The sequence below is a fragment of the Pempheris klunzingeri genome, chromosome 11, assembly GCF_042242105.1.
Source record: "Pempheris klunzingeri isolate RE-2024b chromosome 11, fPemKlu1.hap1, whole genome shotgun sequence".
Classification (NCBI taxonomy): Eukaryota; Metazoa; Chordata; class Actinopteri; order Acropomatiformes; family Pempheridae; genus Pempheris; species Pempheris klunzingeri.
In genome coordinates this window covers 22,872,726-22,893,517 of record NC_092022.1, presented here as the reverse complement: position 1 = coordinate 22,893,517, position 20,792 = coordinate 22,872,726, and the positions used below count along the sequence as shown (strand labels likewise).

Sequence of the window (20,792 nt, the reverse complement as noted above, 5' to 3'; positions counted from 1 at the left end):
TGTTTCACTCTCTGCATTGACCGGTTATCCCAGCAGCAGCATCATGACCTTCCCATGGTGCACTGCTTCTCTGCCCCCCAGTCCTCACTGCCAGCCTCACTGAACATCAGAGAGAGAGAGAGAGAGAGAGTCAGCACACAACCGGGTTTCACCCAACTCCTGTTAGTCCCCTCACTCTCATTATGTAACAGGCCAACGCTGTGTGCCTTTATTTTTCTATTAATTTGTAATGAACTCATGAACTTTATTCTCACCAGCAGTGATGCACATTACTGTACATGTGCCAGAGGTAGCCAAAAGGCTGGGTTTCACCTCCTGGCCCGGAGAGATGGAGCACAGGAACAACAAACAAACGAGATAATAAAGGTAAAAACGGAGTCACTTAAATAGGACACGAGGAGAAGAGCGCTGGCTCTTAGCAGGAGGCTAAGTGAAAAACAATGGAAAGCTTTCCTCCATGTTTGGGCTGATGGCAGGCAAACAGCAATATTTTCACTATCACTTGTACAAACTTGGTCAAAGGTCAGGATTAGAGTTCATATCAGTCAAAACGATACCAGGAAATGCTATGAAATAATGTTCTGTTCTGCTAGCAGGACAGCAGATAAACTCAGAGATCATTTTTGTCAGTTTAACTGTAGTTTTAGGGCAATGTCCGAGTGTGTGTGCTTGAGTTTGTGTGTGTGTGTGTGTGTGTGTGTGTGTGTGTGTGTCTGTGCGTGCGTGTGTGTGTGTGTGTGTCAGGGGCAGCAGACACATTGTATAAAGTTGATCCTCATCATCCATCATCGGATTACAGCTCTCTAACCTCTGCAATCATCCACATGGCAGCATTTACCATCATATCATCATCATCCCACACACACACACACACACACACACACACACACACACCGCATCTCGTCCTCTGTTTGTCATATGAAGCCTTGTATTATCATGGATACACTGTTAACTATCAATCCTGGGTCAGATATTCTTCATTTTCTCTTTCAGTCTCTGTCAAACCAATAACATTTCTAATGCTTTTACAGTATATATATATTTTAAATGCTTACTTATGTATATAAAAGTATGAAGTAATATTCATAAAAAAACTTCAATTTCAAAATAGTTTGTACTTTATACTTTATAAATATGTTTTATTTCAGCTAAAATTTTACATTGGGCTAAATTAATGTTTGTTTACTGTTTTATAGTTTGAAAAAGATATATTTAATGCACTTTTGATTGATTCATGTCATATTAATTATATTTGATATTGGATATAATGTACATTAATGGTGATGATGATTAAATATCAATTATCAAAGTTTGTGTTTATCCTTAGAATACTGTGTAATGTATATTTTTGTCTATAAATGACACATGTAGATATCTATCGATTGATCAATCAGTTTTCATTTATATGGCACCAATTCATAAAAAAAGTTATCTCAACACACTTTTCATACAGCGCAGGTCAAGACCACACCATGCCATTCTACTGTATGCGAAAGCTTTTCCCACACCCTGTGCTGTCCAGCACTTCTACATCACAGCTGGGTGTGATACAGATACAGTCAGTCAGAGCTGACACATCAGGCCTGACCACACCCAAAGTCAACATTGTACAAATTCACACCTTTCAAGTCACATAAGTCAGTGCTGCAATATTCTTCTATTCAGATTTTTTTTTTTCAGCAACATATTAATTAAGGATGAGGTTTTGGTTATGGTTTCTGTGTCTATTAACCCACCAAGCTTCCCTTACACAGACAAAAAGGATGTATTCTAATAAAACATGACATCATGCAAATGAAAAATCAATTTCCAGTGAGATTAAACTGAATTTAATGATGTCAGTTTTGGATTTCCATCCTGCTGTTGTTCCAGCTGAGCCGGGGGGTCACTTGTAGTTCATTCGCGGCTCTGTGGACGCAGGGGATCAGGGGGTGAGTGTACAATAAAAAACTCCCGGCCTGCAGGGATTACACTGTGGTGTGTCCTACAGGTTATATTTAGCAGGCTAACAGTCATACTACACGGCATTGTCCTGCTGAGCCGGCCAGGTGCCACTCAGCCCAGTGTTGGTGTCACTGCAGGGATCACTGCAGAGAAAATCCACTGAGGTTTCATAACAAAGTGTCAACAGCCAATCAAATCGGCTGCCTGCTGGAGCTGCAGCGACAACTCAGTTAATGCCTCAGCAGCTCTGACGGTCCAAACATGTACAGGGGAGTCACACAGACACTGCAGGAGACAGTACCAGAGAAGGAACACCGCTTCAGTTAAAAAAGACACATTAAGAAAAAGAGAGCACTTTATTTATTGATTTGTTTGTTTACGATGTTATTGCTTATTTAACCTAGACAAAACACAACATTAATTTGACCAGATCTGGTTAAAAGCTCATTTGTATTTATGTTTTTTACCTGGACAGATCCCACCAGTGATGTGCAGGTACACACACAGATAAAGCTTTAACAATAATAGAGTCTCAGTGAATCAATACAATAACCTACAATACCCCCAAATACGAAGATGTCATTATTACAAACCAAATTTATTCTAAAACCACTCACTTGTCCAACAAGCAGCTCCCAAGACAGCCACAAATCTATTTATAATCCAAATCAGACGCTTCATCAGAATGGCATTTTCCAAATAGACACCTTTTGACAATGCAATATTTAACACAGGTAACACAAGATCTAGGTTCCTAGACTCCTATTTGGCTGAATGATTCCTTTCCCCTTTCCAACTAGATTTAAAGTCTTTGAAAGTACTACACACTGTAAAACTAACTGGCTAACTCAAAAAAATCACTGTCCTGACTTTCCGATGTGAAAAAGACTTGACTGTAGTAGCCTATTGTATATTTGTTTAAATTTGATACAATTCGTGCTACTACTAACGATAATCACAATTTTTGGAAGCCTGCACATGGCCTACAGAGAAAGAGGGAAAAGCACACAGAAAACATAAAACACTTGTGCTTGTTGTTAAAAAGTTTTTATTGCTTTAGGGAGAAAATGAGCACAAAAAGAAAAAAATGGTGAATGAAGACTTAAATACAGAGCTCCCTCATCTATCAACCTAAACAATATCTGATTACAATAATAATGATGATATAATTATTTGTGCTAATACATTCTACCATTTATGGTCAGAGTATTTACATTCTTGTTGCAGTGTGTGGACTGTACAGCGTGGACAAACACCTCCCCGACGGCTCTGTGCTACACGTCATTACGTATTCCCGTCTGGGCCAATCAGAGGCGAGGAGGGCGTAAAGCGCTCTCGCGCCGGGTAAAAGGGATTTGACAGTTGCAGGTCTGGAGCTGATCCTCCAGTGGACTTCCTCAGTGGGACGGAGACCATGGCGGCGGCTGCTGCCTGCGGCCAGCACAGCGCTGCGATGACGGCCGCCGTTAGCGGCAAAAAGACGGGGAACAGGGAACACAGTCGGAGGAACCGGGAGAACTCTCGCCGGAGACAAGCCGCTCTGTTGTTTCTCACTAACATCTCTCTGGACGGACGGCCAGTCCAGAGTAATTCCGCCGACAATGGAGGGAACCGCCACCACAAAGAGACCGACTTGGAGGGAGCCGACTCCGGCACTGCTGCGGCGGCAGCGGTCGGGTTGTACCCGGAGCTGGGTAACAACACCAGGTACGGGACATTCTCCAGTCTGTCAGCGTCCGTGAGCTACGGGAACGTCAATTCCTCCCCGGCACCGAGGACGGGACACCTCACCGTACCGCCTATCCTCGTCCTGCCGTCGGACACGGGGTTTAACGACGTGGGGAGCGCGGAGGTGCTGCTGGAGTGCCGCAGAGGCTCGTTCCCTTCTCCGGGGAGCAGTAACCTGCTCTCACCGTCCCCGTCCAACATCAGCCTGCTACCGTCGCCGCTGGGACCGCGGAAGTCCTCCACTCTGCTGTCAGTTCAGAGCTGTAACTCGGTGTCCTCAGAGCCGCGACAGAGGTGAGAGGCACACAACTGTTTTTGCTCTTATGCGGTTTAATTAGCATCTTTAAGTCTGGTGTCCACCTCGAAACAGCGCGGTTAGCTTGAATGTCCCAGCGTTGCCTGAAAGTTTGATGGAGCAGAGCTGCCTGACATCCTGTCCAGCCTAACTTTGCCCGCACACTTGTTCCCAAACAGAGGAGGTGGTTTGACTCTGGATTTGATGCTGCACATCTTTGGTTCCCATTAGAGTTTGTTGTGTGGTCCCAGTGAAATGAAGGATGGTTTTATTTCACGGTCCCTCCTGTAGAAAGTTTGAATGTGAGTGGTGGTGGTGAAGCTCTCAGCTGAGGCTGATCCAGGCTGTGAATGTGCAGACCCCTCTGCACAGGTGAGGGCTCCTTAGGACAGCATGCTATGACTTACAGGACTGATGTCAGTTGATTTTGGGAGGTGGGTGTGCATTATTAAGAGGCCTGGTCCACCTTCATATCTTGGTAGCTACAAGCCAGTTTCAAATGCCTGATGGTGTGTATGTTTTGTAAAAATATTTTCCCTAACCTCCCAACCTAAAGACTGCACGTTATATGTCTATAGAAAAGTGTTGGTCAGATTCCCTCGGTCTTGTTTACTTATTCTGATCAGATGTCTCATTGAAAGAGTGATTTTGCTCATTTAATTTCATACATTGTAGTTTAGACAAACTTCAGCCAACAATTAGCTGGAACCACTGAATGTTTGGCATGTTTGCTTGTTAATAGAGCGCCAAATGTTTAGCCAGATTCTTTCAGCCTTGTTTACTTTTTATTGAAACAAGTCCTGTTTTGAATTATAATCCTGAGGTGTATTTTTCTTAGTCTTAAGTCTGTCTATGTCTGCGATAAGATATGATTAACCACTGTTCCACATTAGACCTCCAGCAGATTTTCTTATAGTTGGTTTTGTGGGATAATGTGTTCAAAATGCAGTACAAAAAAGTATTGTTGTGGTATCGGTACTAATCCTGCCTATTGTTTCATAGTAATACTGCTACAGAAAAACTGACCAATTATTATGCATTTTTACCTCTTCTTTGGTTTACTTTAAATCATTGTTTTCTTCCAGGACTCTAAACTAACAAGCATCTCTATGCCAGTTTTGTCAAGACGTGCAGAATTCTCTCTAATTTTATCTTAAATCTTAATCTCAAATAGCATCAGAAGAGTATTTATTTGGAAGTTGGACTGATCGGTACCTACAGGTAGAGAGTTTGAATGCAGTAACCCTCCACTTCCCCTTTTAAAGCACACACCCAGACTTGTCTTTTTCAGCTTGAAGATGAAAAGTATGAAGAGAGAATGAAAGAAAATGAAGGAAATCCATCCATAGGTTTATTCTCAGTCTCGTCAATAACTTTGAGCTTGGTTACATTTGCAGTTCAATTGGAAACACAGATTAAAAAGTGGTAGCCTGATGAAGTAGCTTTGGCGTTGAAGAGGGGAAGTGAACCCGAGGACGGTTAAAAACCACTAACAGACAACATGAAGGCGAGCTGTTTTCTGTGGCACAGTAACCCAGAATGCTTTTCATGTGAGTGTTTACTACTGTAACTCAGCATAAGTGGATTTTCTCTCTCTGCTGAGAGAGGGAGACACACAGGCAGAGACAGAAATGGGCTGGATGAAAGCAGAAAGAGACAAATATTAACTGTGTGAGTGTGGTTTTATAAGGAAGCGTGTGACCGAGTGTGTGAAGCTTGCTCATCTGGCCGTGGTTCAGACATGCTGTGCTTGTGTGAGTGCTGATGGATGGATCAGCCTCGTCACCGTGTTGGCAGTGCATCAAACCCCGAGAATGTCAACCCCGCAGCGCTAAACACTGCTTAACCTATTTACACCTAACGACGGGCAGGGAAATTACCAGCAGATAACAGCTCATCAGTCAGACTGCTGCACCAGCCACCAACCGTCATCTACAGCTCTGCCGGATGATTTGTTTATTTCCTTCTGGTGCTGCACTCGCACTTTTTCATCATCTTTCATGCCAAGATGGTTGTTGTCAGTGTTCTTAATAATGAGTGTAACTTGCACACTAAGTGCTGAGGATGTAATGATACCAAAAATAACGATAATACCACAATAACAGGCCCCGACATGGTATTTAAGGAAAGAAAAGTGTAGTCAGCAGAGGGCACATCCCTGCCAGGTGATGCCTGCTGTGTCTCCACATAGCTTTATAAGATATTTATTTAATTAAAAAAAAATCTCTCTCTCTCTCTCTCTATATATATATATGTGTGTGTGTGTGTGTATATATATATATACTCGTTTTGTATGTTACACAAGTTTCAATAAAGTTAGAGATAAGCGGGAAGTGAAGATAACAGATGCTGGTTGTCATTCATGTCATATCGTGCGTGACTTCAGCCGATTAGAACATATAGATATGGAGTTAGTCTGCAGATGTTCCGGTTCAAAATGAGACCAAACTTTTTTTTTATAGATGTCAGTTGCTGCACCCGTATACGGGCCAGGCACCACGCACTGACTGAATCCTGAATCCTGTATTCTCTATGACTCAGTACGGTCACATATTGGCAGTGATAAACACTTTTATAGTACATAATGCAGCCTGCTTTTATTGGTTGTATGAAGTTGGCCGTTTCAAATACAGCCACAGTCCCACAGTATTGGTTTTTGGCAGTCTACATAAATGATTGATCTAGCTGTTATTCTTTAAATAAAGTGATGAAATTTAATTCATAAAAAGGCTGAAAATTGTGTAAAATGGCCATCACCATTTCCAAGAGCTATAGTGATGTTTTCACAATGCTTTTGTCCATCCAGCACTCACACTGGTTCATTCTCTGTCAAATGACTAATTATTTCAGTGCTGAAAAACGTACAAACAATATATCAGCAGCTATTCATCATTTAGCATAAACAGATAACACTAACCAATATTTAGTGACTACGTAATGGTTACCAGTCGTCCTGATCAGGACATTTTTCAGTTGAAAAATGAAATGTTATTTTTGGAAGCACTATGAAATTGAGGCATTGCTCCTTAATTCTTGCAAACATATTTCTGAGCTGCTGTTGCTTGTTGTGGGCAGCGCGGTGGTTAGCACTGCTTCCTCGAACCTTTCTGTGTGGAGTTTCCCTGTGCTTGTGTGGGTTTTCTCCGGGTGCTCTGGCTTCCTCCCACAGCCCAAAGATATGCAGGTTAACTGGTGACTCTAAATTGAAGGCTGTAGGTGTGAGTGTGAGCGTGAGTGGTTGTCTGTCTCTCTGTGTCGGCCTCTATGTGTCTGTGATTGGCTGGCGACCAGTGCAGCGATATAGACAACGGACGAATGGATGTTCCTTGTTTCCTATTGGCAGACATATTCAGTATGTTCATACTGGATGTCAGTGTAAAGTGTATTGCAGATTACAAACTCAAAATATGTCAACACTATGTCATGAACATGGTATTAGGCCAAATGTCTCATAATTAGGGCCAGTGATTACCGTAATGATGCCTCTGTGTTGTTGCAGTGCTTATTTTGAGGTTGAAATACTTTTCTTTACTTTTTTTGGACAGTAGCACTATTTGCTGCTGCTCATTCCTGACAGCTGATTAAAGAGTAAAAATCATTCGGGAATATTGGGCTGAAGGAGCTGCTGTAGGTTGTGAACACATCTATGTCGAGTTTCCTGTGCCGACAGCTCGCTGGGACTTGAGTGGCTGACTTTACAAGCAGCCCTCTCCTCACCGACAGACTTCCTGGTGTGATGAAGTTGGCCGTTGTCAGATACGATCATCAGTCGCGCTCTGTTTAGCCTCTCTGTCTATAGCCAGACTCTGTGTGTGAAGTCCTGCCAGGCCGCTAAGCAGCCAGCCAACTGCTTCATTAGCCTGCTCACATATGCTCGACAGACGCTCCTGTGTACACTTAGCAGGTAACGTTCACACACGTTTGCCTGCATTCATTCCAAAGGGACATTTGACTTCTGGACAAGCTGTAGCGTCTTCCCCTCAGCTGAGTGAATATGCATGTTTTTGTTGTGATATTTTAAAGTAAGAACGACAGGAGAGTCGGCACCAGTTCCAAGGATGCTGAGTTTACAAGAAGCCTGAAGATATTACGTGATGGTTTCATGCGTGAATGAGGTGATAGAAAATGAGAATTAGCAGTTCAGGAGACAGTCAGGATGGTTTTTGCTGTTGTACGGTGTCTGTTTATAGAAGTCGGGCCAATGAGATGTTTCTTCTAAACTGAACATTAAACATTCATGAGTCTGACTAAAAACTACAATAGCCTCAGACATTTTAGAAAAAAGAGACCAGACACATTTGTGCTGCATCCATAGCGAGGGCGCAATGATGTAATACATTTCCTAAATCAAACAAACAGCTCTCAGACAACTAACTTTAGCATGAGCCTAGGTCTGACCTTAAAGGAGAACTCTGGTATTTGAGGGCACTCAGTCAAGTCTGTTTGGCTGAACTTCCTCCTGGAGGGGTCAGGTGTTCCCTGAATGACCTCATGGAGTCAGTGGCGTGGATGGTTGAGCTCAACACAGACTAATGACGGTTGTTCCTGGCCACTCTCTGAGTCTCTGTGCTCATTTCTGACGTTTGGCTACACTAAGACTCTCCAAGTTTCATTCATTGCCAGGAGGAAATGAAACACAAGTTAATGACTGATGAAGCTGAAAAGGGAAAAAAACGGACACGGAAGAACCAGCATGGGTCAGTGTGACTGAGCTCCTCAGTAAATAACCACCACATGAGAGACAGAGGCTCTGTGATCACGTTATAGCAGAACATCTGTCCACAACCCTGTCCTTATTAATCACATCATTGATTCTTACTGACACCGGTGTCTCCCCTGCTGCTGAATAGCCAGTAAAAACTATGCTGCAATTAACCGATAGTGTTAACCCCAAACTTTAAATTGTATAGCTTATAACCTGCAAGCAGATGTGCACATCTCTAATGAACATTGGTCAGCAAATAAGTTTACAATGCAACTTGGAAAAAAAGAGGGAAGACTTTAAAGTGACTGCTTCAGTAATAAAAATGCTTAACAGGTTGAGGTCTTGCAGGGATAGAGACTAGTGACAGACTGCAGGACGGTTGGTTTAGATAAGATTTCATTGTGGAAATATTCATGAAACTGTGACTTTTTCATATTTATGGTCGAATATATCTCAGTTCAGTGGATCTGTGTGAAATTCATTGCTTCTTACAGACAGCTTCTTGAAAGTCGCACTCTGAGGGTTCTTTGAAGTGCCTGATAAATAAGCGTATGGTTAAGCATATAGCTCGGGGGTTAAGATGCTAAACATGAACTGCAACATCCAGGGTTCAGGTCCCCGTGTCTATAATATAATATAATATAATGTCTTACTGCCTGTAATATAAGCTTAAATATAAGTGCTCCAAAAGTACTTGGAAAAAGGTTCTATTTGCAGCTAGTTTATGTGTAAAGTGCTCGGTCTGTTCTTAATGTTCTCCCTCACCTTTTTTCTCCCAGCAGAGTAAACAGAGTTTTAGGGTTTGGCTGTTCAAACTTGACCTGGTTGTTAATCAGCCTTTCTTCCTCTTTCCATCTCTCTCTTGTTTCTGTCTTTTGGGCCTTTTGAAGTTCCTTTTGCTTCCTCATATCTATCACTTTTCTTTATCATTCGCTCACACATGGGTTGAAGTAGCATGTTGAAGGTTAATGATAATAATCAAGGGGACTAAAGCTGCTAACATTTTGTGTTCATATTTATTACCATGATTAATACACATACATTCTATTGTGCCCGATGGATGAAAAGGGCAATATCAGCGTGGTTCATCAGCCTAACACTCATGTGCAAGCAGATACATTTTGTCTTGATTTTGCCCTTGATTGTTTTTTTTGGTCAAACTCTCTCCCCTGACTCACACACACACACACACACACACACACACACCAAAACTGACTTAATGTAAGCCGGAGCAGTGAGCTGCTTTGTTCCCAAATGCTGAATTTGTTGCCCGAAGCAGAAAACTTATCAGATTCAGCAGGAACACCGATTAGACACACCCTCTGGACCAACACACACACACACACACACACGCACCAAATTATGTGAACGAATCCAGAGAGGAGATGGAATCTGACTGACATCATCTGTGTGTGAGTGTGTGTGTATTTGTCTAAACATGCATGCCTCTCTAGTGAAAACAGAGCTGAACCCCGCTCCCATCCACACCCTTAACACACACATGATTTCTCTCTTTCCTTCAGTCTGCACAGCGTTCCCTCAGACCAGGTCCTCGCTAATGTGGACAAATCAGAAAACGTCCTTCACCTTCAACATGTCGGTTGTGGTTCTGTTTGTGCTCCCCCTCTCACACCCACACTGGAACCCCCCAGTCTTAGAGTCTTATCATTCACATCCAGTTTTCTGTTCTCTGTTACCAGACTGATAAAGGGACATTCCACCTCTTTTCTTAGACTCGCATTATTATTCTTATTTTGGAAGGAGTGACGTCCTTCTCCAAACAGCCGTGCTTCATATTTAGGGAGTGCGCTTACATACACTCTGATAATTCCATTATAATCTGACCTAATTAATCTGATCTGCTTTATAAACCCTTAAATCATATTGGGATAATAATCAGTGTGAGTACAACCGCATTAGTGGAGTTGGATTACACTCGTTATTGTATGAGAGATACTCTTGGCATGCACACATCTTAGTTTGTCAATGGCACGCAGGTCAAAGAGTAAACGTACAGCAGGAATTATTCTCAGAAATAGTCTCCATGAGTTCATTAGCGTAAAGTGTGTTGAAACAATGAAAGAGTTCGTTTATACACGTTTCTCAAATATGAGAATTTGCTGATTTATTATCATTGTAAACTGAACTTTGGTTTCCCATGCTAATGAACATAAGTGTTACTATGGTTACCAAATGGTTTGCCTGAATATGTTGTCCGCTCATACAGATCATCTCCAGCCGAACCGAACCACACTCACCAGGGCAAACGCACCAGGGTCCGTTTAAACACTCACCATTTTAACAGTTTAGATGTGAAAGCATCCGAAACCATAAAAACCGGATCAGTTTTGTCTCACTTATTTTCAAGAAGAGGAAAGAGAGAAAAGGAGGGATAAGAAATGAGGGATGATTTTTTTTTCAGTAAATCAGGCAGGAGAAGCAGGAGGAGTCTGTTAATCTGGTGATGTAAGACACACAACAGGCCTGCTGGGTGTGCCTGTGTGTGTGTGCCTGTGTGTGCGTGTGTGTGTGTGTATGTGTGTATGTGTGTGTGCGTGCGCGTGCGTGCGTGCGTGCGTGTGTCAGTGTCAGTCAGAGGTTCATGTAGTGTAATCTGTGGAATGTCCAGCACCCGTCAGTCACTGTCAGAGGTGATGAACAGACTATTCATACACACTGCTGGGTGCAGTGTGTGTGTGTGTGTGTGTGTGTGTGTGTGTGTGTGTGTGTGTGTGTGTGTGTGTGTGTGTGTGTGTGTGTGTGTGTGTGTGTGCGTGCGTGTGTTGAGGATTTAGACAACAGAACATTTAATCTATGGTTGGTGCCTGGTCAGTGACAGTGTGTGTGTGTGTGGTAAGGGTTTAGTATGGGATGTACTTAAGTAAGCTCTGTGTGTGTGTGTGTGTGTGTGTGTGTGTGTGTGTGTGTGTATTAGGGAGGGAGAGATTAGAACGCCTCTGATCTTACACACAAAGACAAGTGGAGAGACAGAAACTGATCAGAATGATGCAAAATCATTCACATTTGGGGTTCACAGATGGGACTTTAACTCCCCTGATGCTGTTTCCAGTGGCCCAAATCAAAGTATCTGCTCACACTGAGGACAGATCACATCTGAGCACTTTTTTCCCCTCAAAGTCTATTAACCTCCTCTGCATGAAGCCATTGAACGCTGGGCAGACACTGTGAGTTGTTGTCAGTCATGTACCTTTTTTTTAACTAACACAATGTTTTAATCATCCTTTCTGCACAGCCACAACCTGTGAGCTGTATGTTCACACTGTACGGGTCAGTTGACCACACCTGACATGGCAGCTCACACTCAGTGTGGGCAGACCCTTGTTTGCCAAAAGAGAGAAAGGCAGCATTATACTAATCTTTCTCTTCTGCTTTGAGGTCAAGTTTTATATCATAGCAGTCTCGAGACTACAGTTATAGCCACAACATGAAAAATATCCCTCCATTTATATATTAGAACAAGCGCCCTTGTTCTCTTCTAATTTTTGACCTGCTGAAAATTCAGCCATTTAGGCACTTGATCAGATGTATCCTCAAACAACATGTTAAACAACAACTAGTCTGGCAGAAATTCTGCCGGACTCTTAACTTGGTTGGGTGTGACTAATTCAGGGCAAAAATCTGGTCTTAATCTGTACAGCGTCTGCCCGGCTTTTAGATCAGTCTGTAAGTGAATGTGAGGCTGTAACTCACTTGAAAGTTGATGCACCAATGCACTGTGCAAATTTCAATTAACAGGAAACTGGAAAGACAACTGTATGTGGATCAGTCACAGCTGGCCAAAATCTGATCGGTTTAATAAGGTCAGTATTGGTGTCAGTTCTGATCCACCAGATTGGATCGGTGCATCCCTGATTAATATAGGAATTGGGTGTAAAAAAAAAATGAAAATTCACTATTGGTGTTTGTTCAGCATATTGGGGGCATAAAAGTTAACTATGTCCAAACACTAAAAGCAACTGAAACAGCAGGTTCAGTTCTGTGGTTTGAGTGTAAGGACAGAGACAGAAGTCTAACAAACATGGTGGACGACCTTAAGAATCAATGATTCCTGTCCCTACAGAGCGAGAGATCTGCAGAGAAGATTAAGCCTGTGTGTTTGTGTGTGTGTGTGTGTGTGTGTGTTCGTGCACGCACAGTCTATTCTGAGCTAAAGCAGTCTGCCTCTGATCAGTGGAAGCTGTATGGAGGAGGAAGCAGCTGCCAGCTCGTCCATCAAGACACAACGAGAGCAAATATCATTGATCCTGAAGGGTGAATCAGCTCACAGCAGGACAGACGTGTGAAATGTGTTCAGTACGACACCAAGCTGCAGCCGCTGTGTGGAGACCAACACGGTGTGTGTCAGTCAAACAGGAGATTTTATTTACATTGTTTGGCCCAGAAAACTGAATGATGGTCATCATTCAGTTTCACCGCAACTAAAGGGATCCAGTCTGATTTTGTTAGCAAAAATGTTCAGTTTCCTATTTTCCTTTTTTGATAAATGCATGGATAAAGTGTAGAAGACAGATGACACATATCTTAAACTGATAATTTTGGAATTCAAGGAGGAGGATATTTTTGGAGCAGTAAAGAGAAGACACAAGGGAAAATATTTGAGGTGTTAATTTGTGGCTCTGGTGTAGAGGAGAAGATTCTAGCTGTTTCAGACCTCCTCAATAATCTGACATTTACTTTGTAGTGTTGTGACAGACTGTTCAGTGGTTCGATCTGATCAGCGGTTCAAAGCACACGGAGAGGGATGAATGGAGGGAGGTGATGGTGTCGCACTTACATTTTACAGTATTTAACTTGAAATCCATAGCAGGATACACAGTAAACCAGTGGTTAATATTCTGGAGAATAGAGACTTCTTGTAGAATTGGTGGTACATTGATTGATTGAAAATAGTATTGCTTGTATTAACAGTTTATGTCAGTGTTAAGTCAGTTAACAGAACAACAGAATTATAGTAGAGATGTCCAGAGAGAGAGAGAGAGGGAGAGAAAGAGAGAAAACATGAGAGAGGAAGAAATTGTGATTTATGTGAAGGAAGAAAATATAGCCAGAAACAGAAAATGGAGCAAGTAAATAGACTAAAAAAGGAACAGGAAATAAAAAAGAGAGGGACAGACAGATGAAGAAAGCTGAGATCAGGCCAAAAAAGTACAGAATAAAACCAGTTTTTACTCTATTTTAAGCACACAGTGCTCTGACAGAGTGTGTTTGCACTGGTTTATTTTAAGATAAAACGACACCAGCTGTTATTAGCGTGACTCTGGTGTTGTTCATGACTCAAACAGGATAAAATGACTCTGCGTCCCAGACAAATCCATCACTACAGCCCCCAAAAACAGGCCAGCAGCTGCTCCTGGGCCTGGACAGAGTCACAGGTTCCTGTGTGATTTAATGGAGCTGTCGCGTTCAAAGGTCATTTCAGTCTGAATTTCACATCAAACACAAATTCTGAAATAATCAACACAGTAGGTGGTCTTAAATATTTACATCAAGTACCATTAATCTAAGACCTACTCAGTCATGGGGCTGCCCCGTAAATACTCATGATAGAAGATGTCAGCTCAGGAGCCCCTAATTCAAACCTCAGGCTGTCAGTTAAATCGCCTTTTATTTTTATTTTTTTGCTGCGTCACTGAACGCAGAGCAACACAAGCAAACAGCATGGCACCACACGATGACCTTAAACGAAGACCTAATGGAAATAGAGAAGAGTGATGTTAAAAAAAAAAAAAAAAGAGGACGGCAGAGCAGCTTAGAGGGACGAGCAGGCTGATGCCCGCCTCATTTCTTCACCCTCACTACACTCAGCTGAGCTTAAAATGTCAGCTGCTGTAGTTTAAAGATACAGTGAAATGACTTTTCTTTTCTGATCCTCTGCCCATGTGTGTCCAATTTCCTGTTACATGCTAGACATGTGCCAAAAATGTTTTCTTGAGTATTTTATATGACAATCCCCATGTTTTCTCTTCCTGTAAACCATAGAAGTAGCTCCAATCAAATGTGATTTGGGGTAACTAGTTAACTCCACCCATTGTATTTACACTGGACTTCAAGTGGGTAGTCAGCAGAGCAGAGTCAGAGGTTTGTGCTTGGCGATGGAGGTCTGCATCATGTCATCATATTCACTAAGCCATGCCCACTTCTGAGAAACCTAACCTAAAAGATGGAGCTGAGATCCATTCCATTTGAAAATGCTTCTGCATGTTTGACGTCGCTGATCAGCAGCTGACGAACACAGTAATCACTTGGCCTCTAGATTTGACACATGGGAATATCAAATATCACAACATCTGACTACTGTTTCACCAAACCAATCATTAATTGTCCTGTTTGTCTTCCACAGTCTGTGTGTTGGGTGATGTTTGACAGTAAGATGAACAGCGCTAACCTGGGACAAGAAACATGGCTGCTTGATGTTTGGTAGCAGCTAGTACACTCCGCTGCTTTGGCCTTTAGTCAAACAGCATGAGGACATAATCGTCTTCAGCTATGTTGTGTTGTAGCTGCGGTCTGTGTAGCGGAATGACGATGCTGTGGTATTTGAAGGAAGCTGAACGGTGAAGCTAAAAAGAGGTCACCTGATCAGCCACCACACTAAAGCCCCTCCTGCTCCCCGTCTCTGAAGATAACCTGCTGCTCTCTTTCATTCAGTTATTCACATGCTCATGCATTAATTCATACTTTATTACATAGCGGCAGAAATATTTTCAGAGTCTGAAGCTCCTATCTGCTCAAGCATATTAAGTTTCTGTGGAAAAGGGCATCAGCCAAACTTAATGTGCCTGCAATGTAGAAAAGCTTTGCTGTTTTGTTTTGGCTGCTTGGCCTTTAGGTTAATGCCTCAGAGACAGAGTAATGCCTCAGAGACAGAGGTGTTTACTAAATAATGTTTCATATTCAGAAAGTCTTCCCAAGTCTAAAAGTAGATTATGTGTATGCGTCTGAGTTTGTTTCTGGCTAAATGTTAGTAAGTGTCAGAGGCTCGTACTGTAAAGGCTACTGGCTCAGTCTCCCTGGGGTCTCACAGTGAAATCCTTCAGGATATTAGTGTCCAAGCCTCCTCCTCCTCCTCCTCCTCCTCATCATCGTCATCGCCATCGTCCTCATCATCATCCTCAGCAGCGAGGGAAACGGCAAACTGGATTTTTCCGTTCCCACACAACAGAAATTTTCCACAACGTCCCAGAATGTAGGAGGCTGGTTCTCATGGAAATGGGCCACTGGTCAGACTGTTGTGATAATGAGTCTGCAGATCCACGGCTCAGATACTGGGTCACATTCAGAGAGACTGGGACAGCCCTGGTGTCAGCTGTCACACTCGTACCCACATTCTGTTGATGTTTATGACTGCAGTGTTTTCCTCACAGAAGGAAAATAATCTATAGAAGACCGGCAGGGATCATTATATTTATTGTCGCAGTGTAGTGTGTTAATGTGTGTGTGTGTGTGTGTGTGTGTGTAGGGGGGGTTATTTGTGACCCATCCAAACATGTTGTTAAATCCAAATTGTTATTTGTAGCTGCCAATTATGAGATAAGGTAGCTACTGTCATTACTGCAGCCCTGAATAATACTGCTCATTATTCAGCCGTGTTACCTTGTGAGTGTGGCTGGGTGGCGAGTCTTAATGTTGTTTAATAGAGACCAACATGTGTCTGCAGCACCAAAGCTTTGGTTCTCGTAGTGGCAGCTTGTGAGCTTATGCCAGGATAGGTGCCTGAACTGAAGAAACTCATCAGGTTTGTAAAATATAAAATGTAAGTTGGAATTAGTTTTTCATCTGAGAAACTTGAGTGTCACGTAGAGGGTGCAGCAGTGTCGTGCTTAAAGGCACTTCAGCAGAAACCGGCCTGTCAGCTGTAATAAGGATCAAATGTGACCCACAGTGTGTCACTGTGTCAACCCTTGTGGCCATATTTGTTTTTGTCTTTATCATCATCACCATCATCATCATCCTTCATGGGTATTGTGCCAATTGGCTCTTTTCATTCCCACACAATGGAAACATTCCACAACATTCCGGAATGCTGTGGAGCGACAGTTCCCATGGAAATGGTACGCTGAGAAGATTCCATCACATGACTGCGGTTACAGTGGATCCCAAAGATAGAATTAGCAGAATCTCTTTGGTTGGGACTATTTTGTTTAATATGCTGGAGAGCCAAGAGTTTTGTGGTCCGGCCATTCTTACTTGTAGTCTTTACTTCCATCCAGAGGAGACTGACTGATCAACATCTTTACTGTAACAGTTGAAAACCTACATCAGCACTGTTCCACTGATGACCTGCTGTTTGCTGTTGCTGTTGTGTCTATTTCTGGATCTGAAGGACGTAGTGTTTAAATTATGCCGCACTCAGTTTCCATCAGCACATCTGCCTCTAATTCAATCTCGCATCTTCCCTAGAACACTGACAATCAGGGTTGTTGTTACTGTGCATGTTTTGCTGAGGTTTCTCAGCTGATTGATTGAAATAACAACGCAGTGGTGACTTGCCAAGTTGTTCCAATTAAAAGGAAATCCACCGTCCCAGTGCTGAGATTCACATGATGGCAATGGCAGATCTGTCTGACTGTTGAATGACAGATCAAAATGGCAGCTGTAGAAAAGACCTCTCACTTTGATGCAGAGGGACCAAACTCAGACGTTTACATGATCATGTCTAGTAGAAATCTACTTGCCCAAAGTCAACTCTTACTTGTCAACTTTTACTCACTATACAATTAGTTTTATTTATTAGCAGTTATCAGATAGCAAACAAAAATGTAAAAAAAAAAAAAAAAAAGAGTTAATTGACTTGCTAGATTTACTTGTCCGACATGGTGTTTGAATCGCCCCGGGCAAGCGGCCAATCCTCATTGTTGAACCATGTGGCTGATTGGCAGTTGATGAGGGTGGAGGCTCTATTTCATACTGGAGGCTTAGTGAAGAGGCAGCACTCTCAGAGGCTGCCACCAAAGCCCGGGTCAGCTCTCAAAACACAACCTCGATTTATGTGTCCAAAGTCATCACAGTCCAGCAGACTTAAGTAGATTTTCTGAGTTCACAGCTGCTCTCGGAGCGTTCTGCATCAGAGGCTCTTTGGTTCTGTCCTGATTCCTGCTGATTGAACCACACTGAGCAGCACAGGCTAGTCACAGCCATGGTACCACTGGTGGCGTAGGGTGTGAGTGTGATCCCTAAACTACTGTCATGTATACTCCCAATGTGAATAGCGTCAGATGCAAAAACAGACTGAAAAGATTAACCTTACCACTGACCATCATGACTGGATTGTCAAAAAGCCCTAAAACCCTCCTGCCAGCAGGAGTTTGGCGCACTGCTTCTGAAAAACGCACCAGACACTTTCTCAGCAATTTTCAAAGTAGTAGAGTAGAGTAGATTCTCAGTCACCACTTATTTTTGCAGCATTGAATATGCATTGAATCCTGACACCACTGTAGTGTGACATTGTAATGTGAATTCAATGTTACACTAATTTAAAACTACTAAATGACAGCTATGTTCAAAGTATGTCATGCATGGCTGGTTTAAAGAGAGAGAAATATATTTAGGGTGGAATTTTCTTTGTAAATGCCTCTCGCACTTGGACTCTAGAGAGAAATGTGTGAATTATGTTTTTGGGTGGAATGTTAAAGGACCAGCAGAGGGCAGAGCATCCTGTTCATTTCTGAAACTGCCTGAGGAGACGCATCTAGCTATCCAGATGTTACCACTGCATCACACACACACACACACACACACACACACACACACACACACTAAGCTACCTCAAACATCTGCTTCACTACCTTTTTAAGAGTACTGAGGACTGACAGTTACACAAGTGAATGTGTGTGTGTGTCACTCAGATTGTGCGAAGCAGTGATAACAGTGATTTAAACCAGGTGGTGTTGAATCACCAGATCAGCCATAAAAAAACAGTGGCAGATGCTCTGTGTGTGTGTATGTGTCTCTCTCTGTCTGTGAATGTTCTGTGTGTGTGTGTGTGTGTGTGTGTGTGTGTGTGTGTGTGTGTGTGTGTGCGCATGCATGTATGTTACTATGTGTTCATTTTTTCATGTGTGTGTTCACAGTTGTGTTTGTCAGCAGAAGGTTTTACTGCGCTGCTTCCCTCCAGGGTTTGGGTCCCAGTATGCGCCAGCCTGTGTGTGTGTGTGTGTGTGTGTGTGTGTGTGTGTGTGTGTGTGTGTGTGTGTGTGTGTGTGTGTGTGTGTGTGTGTGTGTGTGTGTGTGTGTGTGTGTGTGTGTGTGTGTAAAATGTTCAAACCCAGGCAATGTATTGATTATAATATCAGTATTGTGGTATGAGACTGAATATTGTACCTTTTTATTGTAAAATCATTAAATTGCTTATTTTTATATCCCATGATGTTTATAATGAAATACTTCCATAAAATGAATGAGTATCACAGTGTAGCCTAAAAACCTATTAGGATTTTTGTTAGGAGGTTTCTTTTCTTTATCCTTGTGCAGTGTAGATTTATAAGATCGGGAATATATTTATCCACCCGTCAATAACAGATAACAGCATGAGCACTTAATATCTCCAAAAAACTGTTATGTAAGATCTTCTGTTTTGAGTCACTGTATTCAAAGAAAATGTGGCTAAATGTGATGTTTTAATGGCTTAAATCATAAAATGTTGCGTGACCTGGTTCGGATACGACTGTCTGACTGCGGCTGCATGCGTCTGTTCAAGGAAGAAAAGGGCTGCAGAGCTTCGTACGTGGTGTTTTTCAAAAGAAGGACGTTTTATTATACAAATCTATTTTGGTGGGTCACAGAACTGGTTTCTTGTATGTGTGGTGTTAATGTCATTCACATATACGTGCTGAAGGGCTGTTTGGAGGCTTTGCTCTGTATTCATGTGCCATGAGATTATGCATTTGCCCCACATGTATATGTGAGAGCACTGACTTACAAATGCACACTGTGCATTTACTGTGTGTGTTTGACTATGCTGATGTCAGTAATGTTATGTAACTGCTGTGATGTCAGTGAGCTCCTTGGCCTGCTTTCATGTCGAGGTCTGTTGTTTTTAATCCACAAGGTCAAAACAGCGACACAACATGGCTCATAACCTGACCTTCAGCAGACAGCCACAGGGGGATGCACACACACACACACACACACACACACACACACACACACACACCAACATAACTAATGAGAAAGTTTCTGAAAGATGCTGTTGTGTTTTTTTTGCATTACATGGTTCCTCAGTGTGTTCTGTTAGATTTTATTTCTGTGTGAGTGTGTGCATGTTTTACTCAAATGTCCTCTGGTGCCCCTATTCATTATTTATCTGAAATTACATTAATCTCCGTGTCTATCTGTCTGTCTTTCTGTGTAGAACCCGCAACCTCTCTGGTGGATCTCCCAGACCTCGACACACCAAGAAGATCCACTTCATCAAAAACATGAAACAGTACGACACAAGAGGCAGCAGGTAGGACACACACACAGTAAAGCAGTGGTTGGATTAGTCCCTTGTTTTACATATTTTTCTGTATGTTGTGATGTTTTATGTGTCTCATGTTTATGCGAGTCCTTGTTTCACTTGACTGCAACAAAAATTCCCCTCAGGGATAATGAAGTTAAAGGCAAAAGGTGAAATTAGCACGGATCACATCGTTCCACTGCTCCAGCCAAATCTTCAGCCAGGTGTATGCAGTGTTTAGCAGCATGTTGATCCCTGCTGTTCACAGCGTGTAGAGTTACAGAAGAACACCTAAACACAGCAAGGTCAGGGCAGTGGGCCTGGGCTTTTGTAAAATGTCTGTGAAGAGCTGTTGTCAGGGGCAAACCCCGAAGGGTGTGGCTAGCATTGCAGTTAGCCATCAGGTTCTTTTTATAACTGAACCGAGAGCTACATTTTCTGCAATAAGTCAATCAACTGTTGTCCGACTGCAGTGGACTGATCCTAACCCGCCCTGTACAGTTATTCTGAACATATCCAACTGGAAAATACCCTCGTGTTGGTAAAATAAGACCACAAACCATGTCCTAACCTGAAGTACGTTGCCTTCTATTTATAGTCCTTTACGTTAAGGCTCGTATGTAGATTTTGGTCCCAGAGGTCATCGTCTTACAGATTTTTCC

At 42.5% G+C, this 20,792-nt stretch overlaps 1 protein-coding gene across 1 annotated transcript in view; it reads left to right on the top strand.

Moving 5' to 3' along the window:
- The first annotated feature begins 3,357 nt into the window (after positions 1-3,357).
- The window catches only part of cables2b (Cdk5 and Abl enzyme substrate 2b), a 30,263-nt gene continuing 12,828 nt past the window's right edge, over positions 3,358-20,792 (top strand). Inside the window, exons 1-2 of the mRNA XM_070840253.1 lie at positions 3,358-3,966; positions 20,044-20,139. Of these exons, the coding sequence (XP_070696354.1) occupies positions 3,359-3,966; positions 20,044-20,139 (704 nt within the window). The 5' untranslated portion in view covers position 3,358. The remainder of the gene's footprint in view (positions 3,967-20,043; positions 20,140-20,792) is intronic.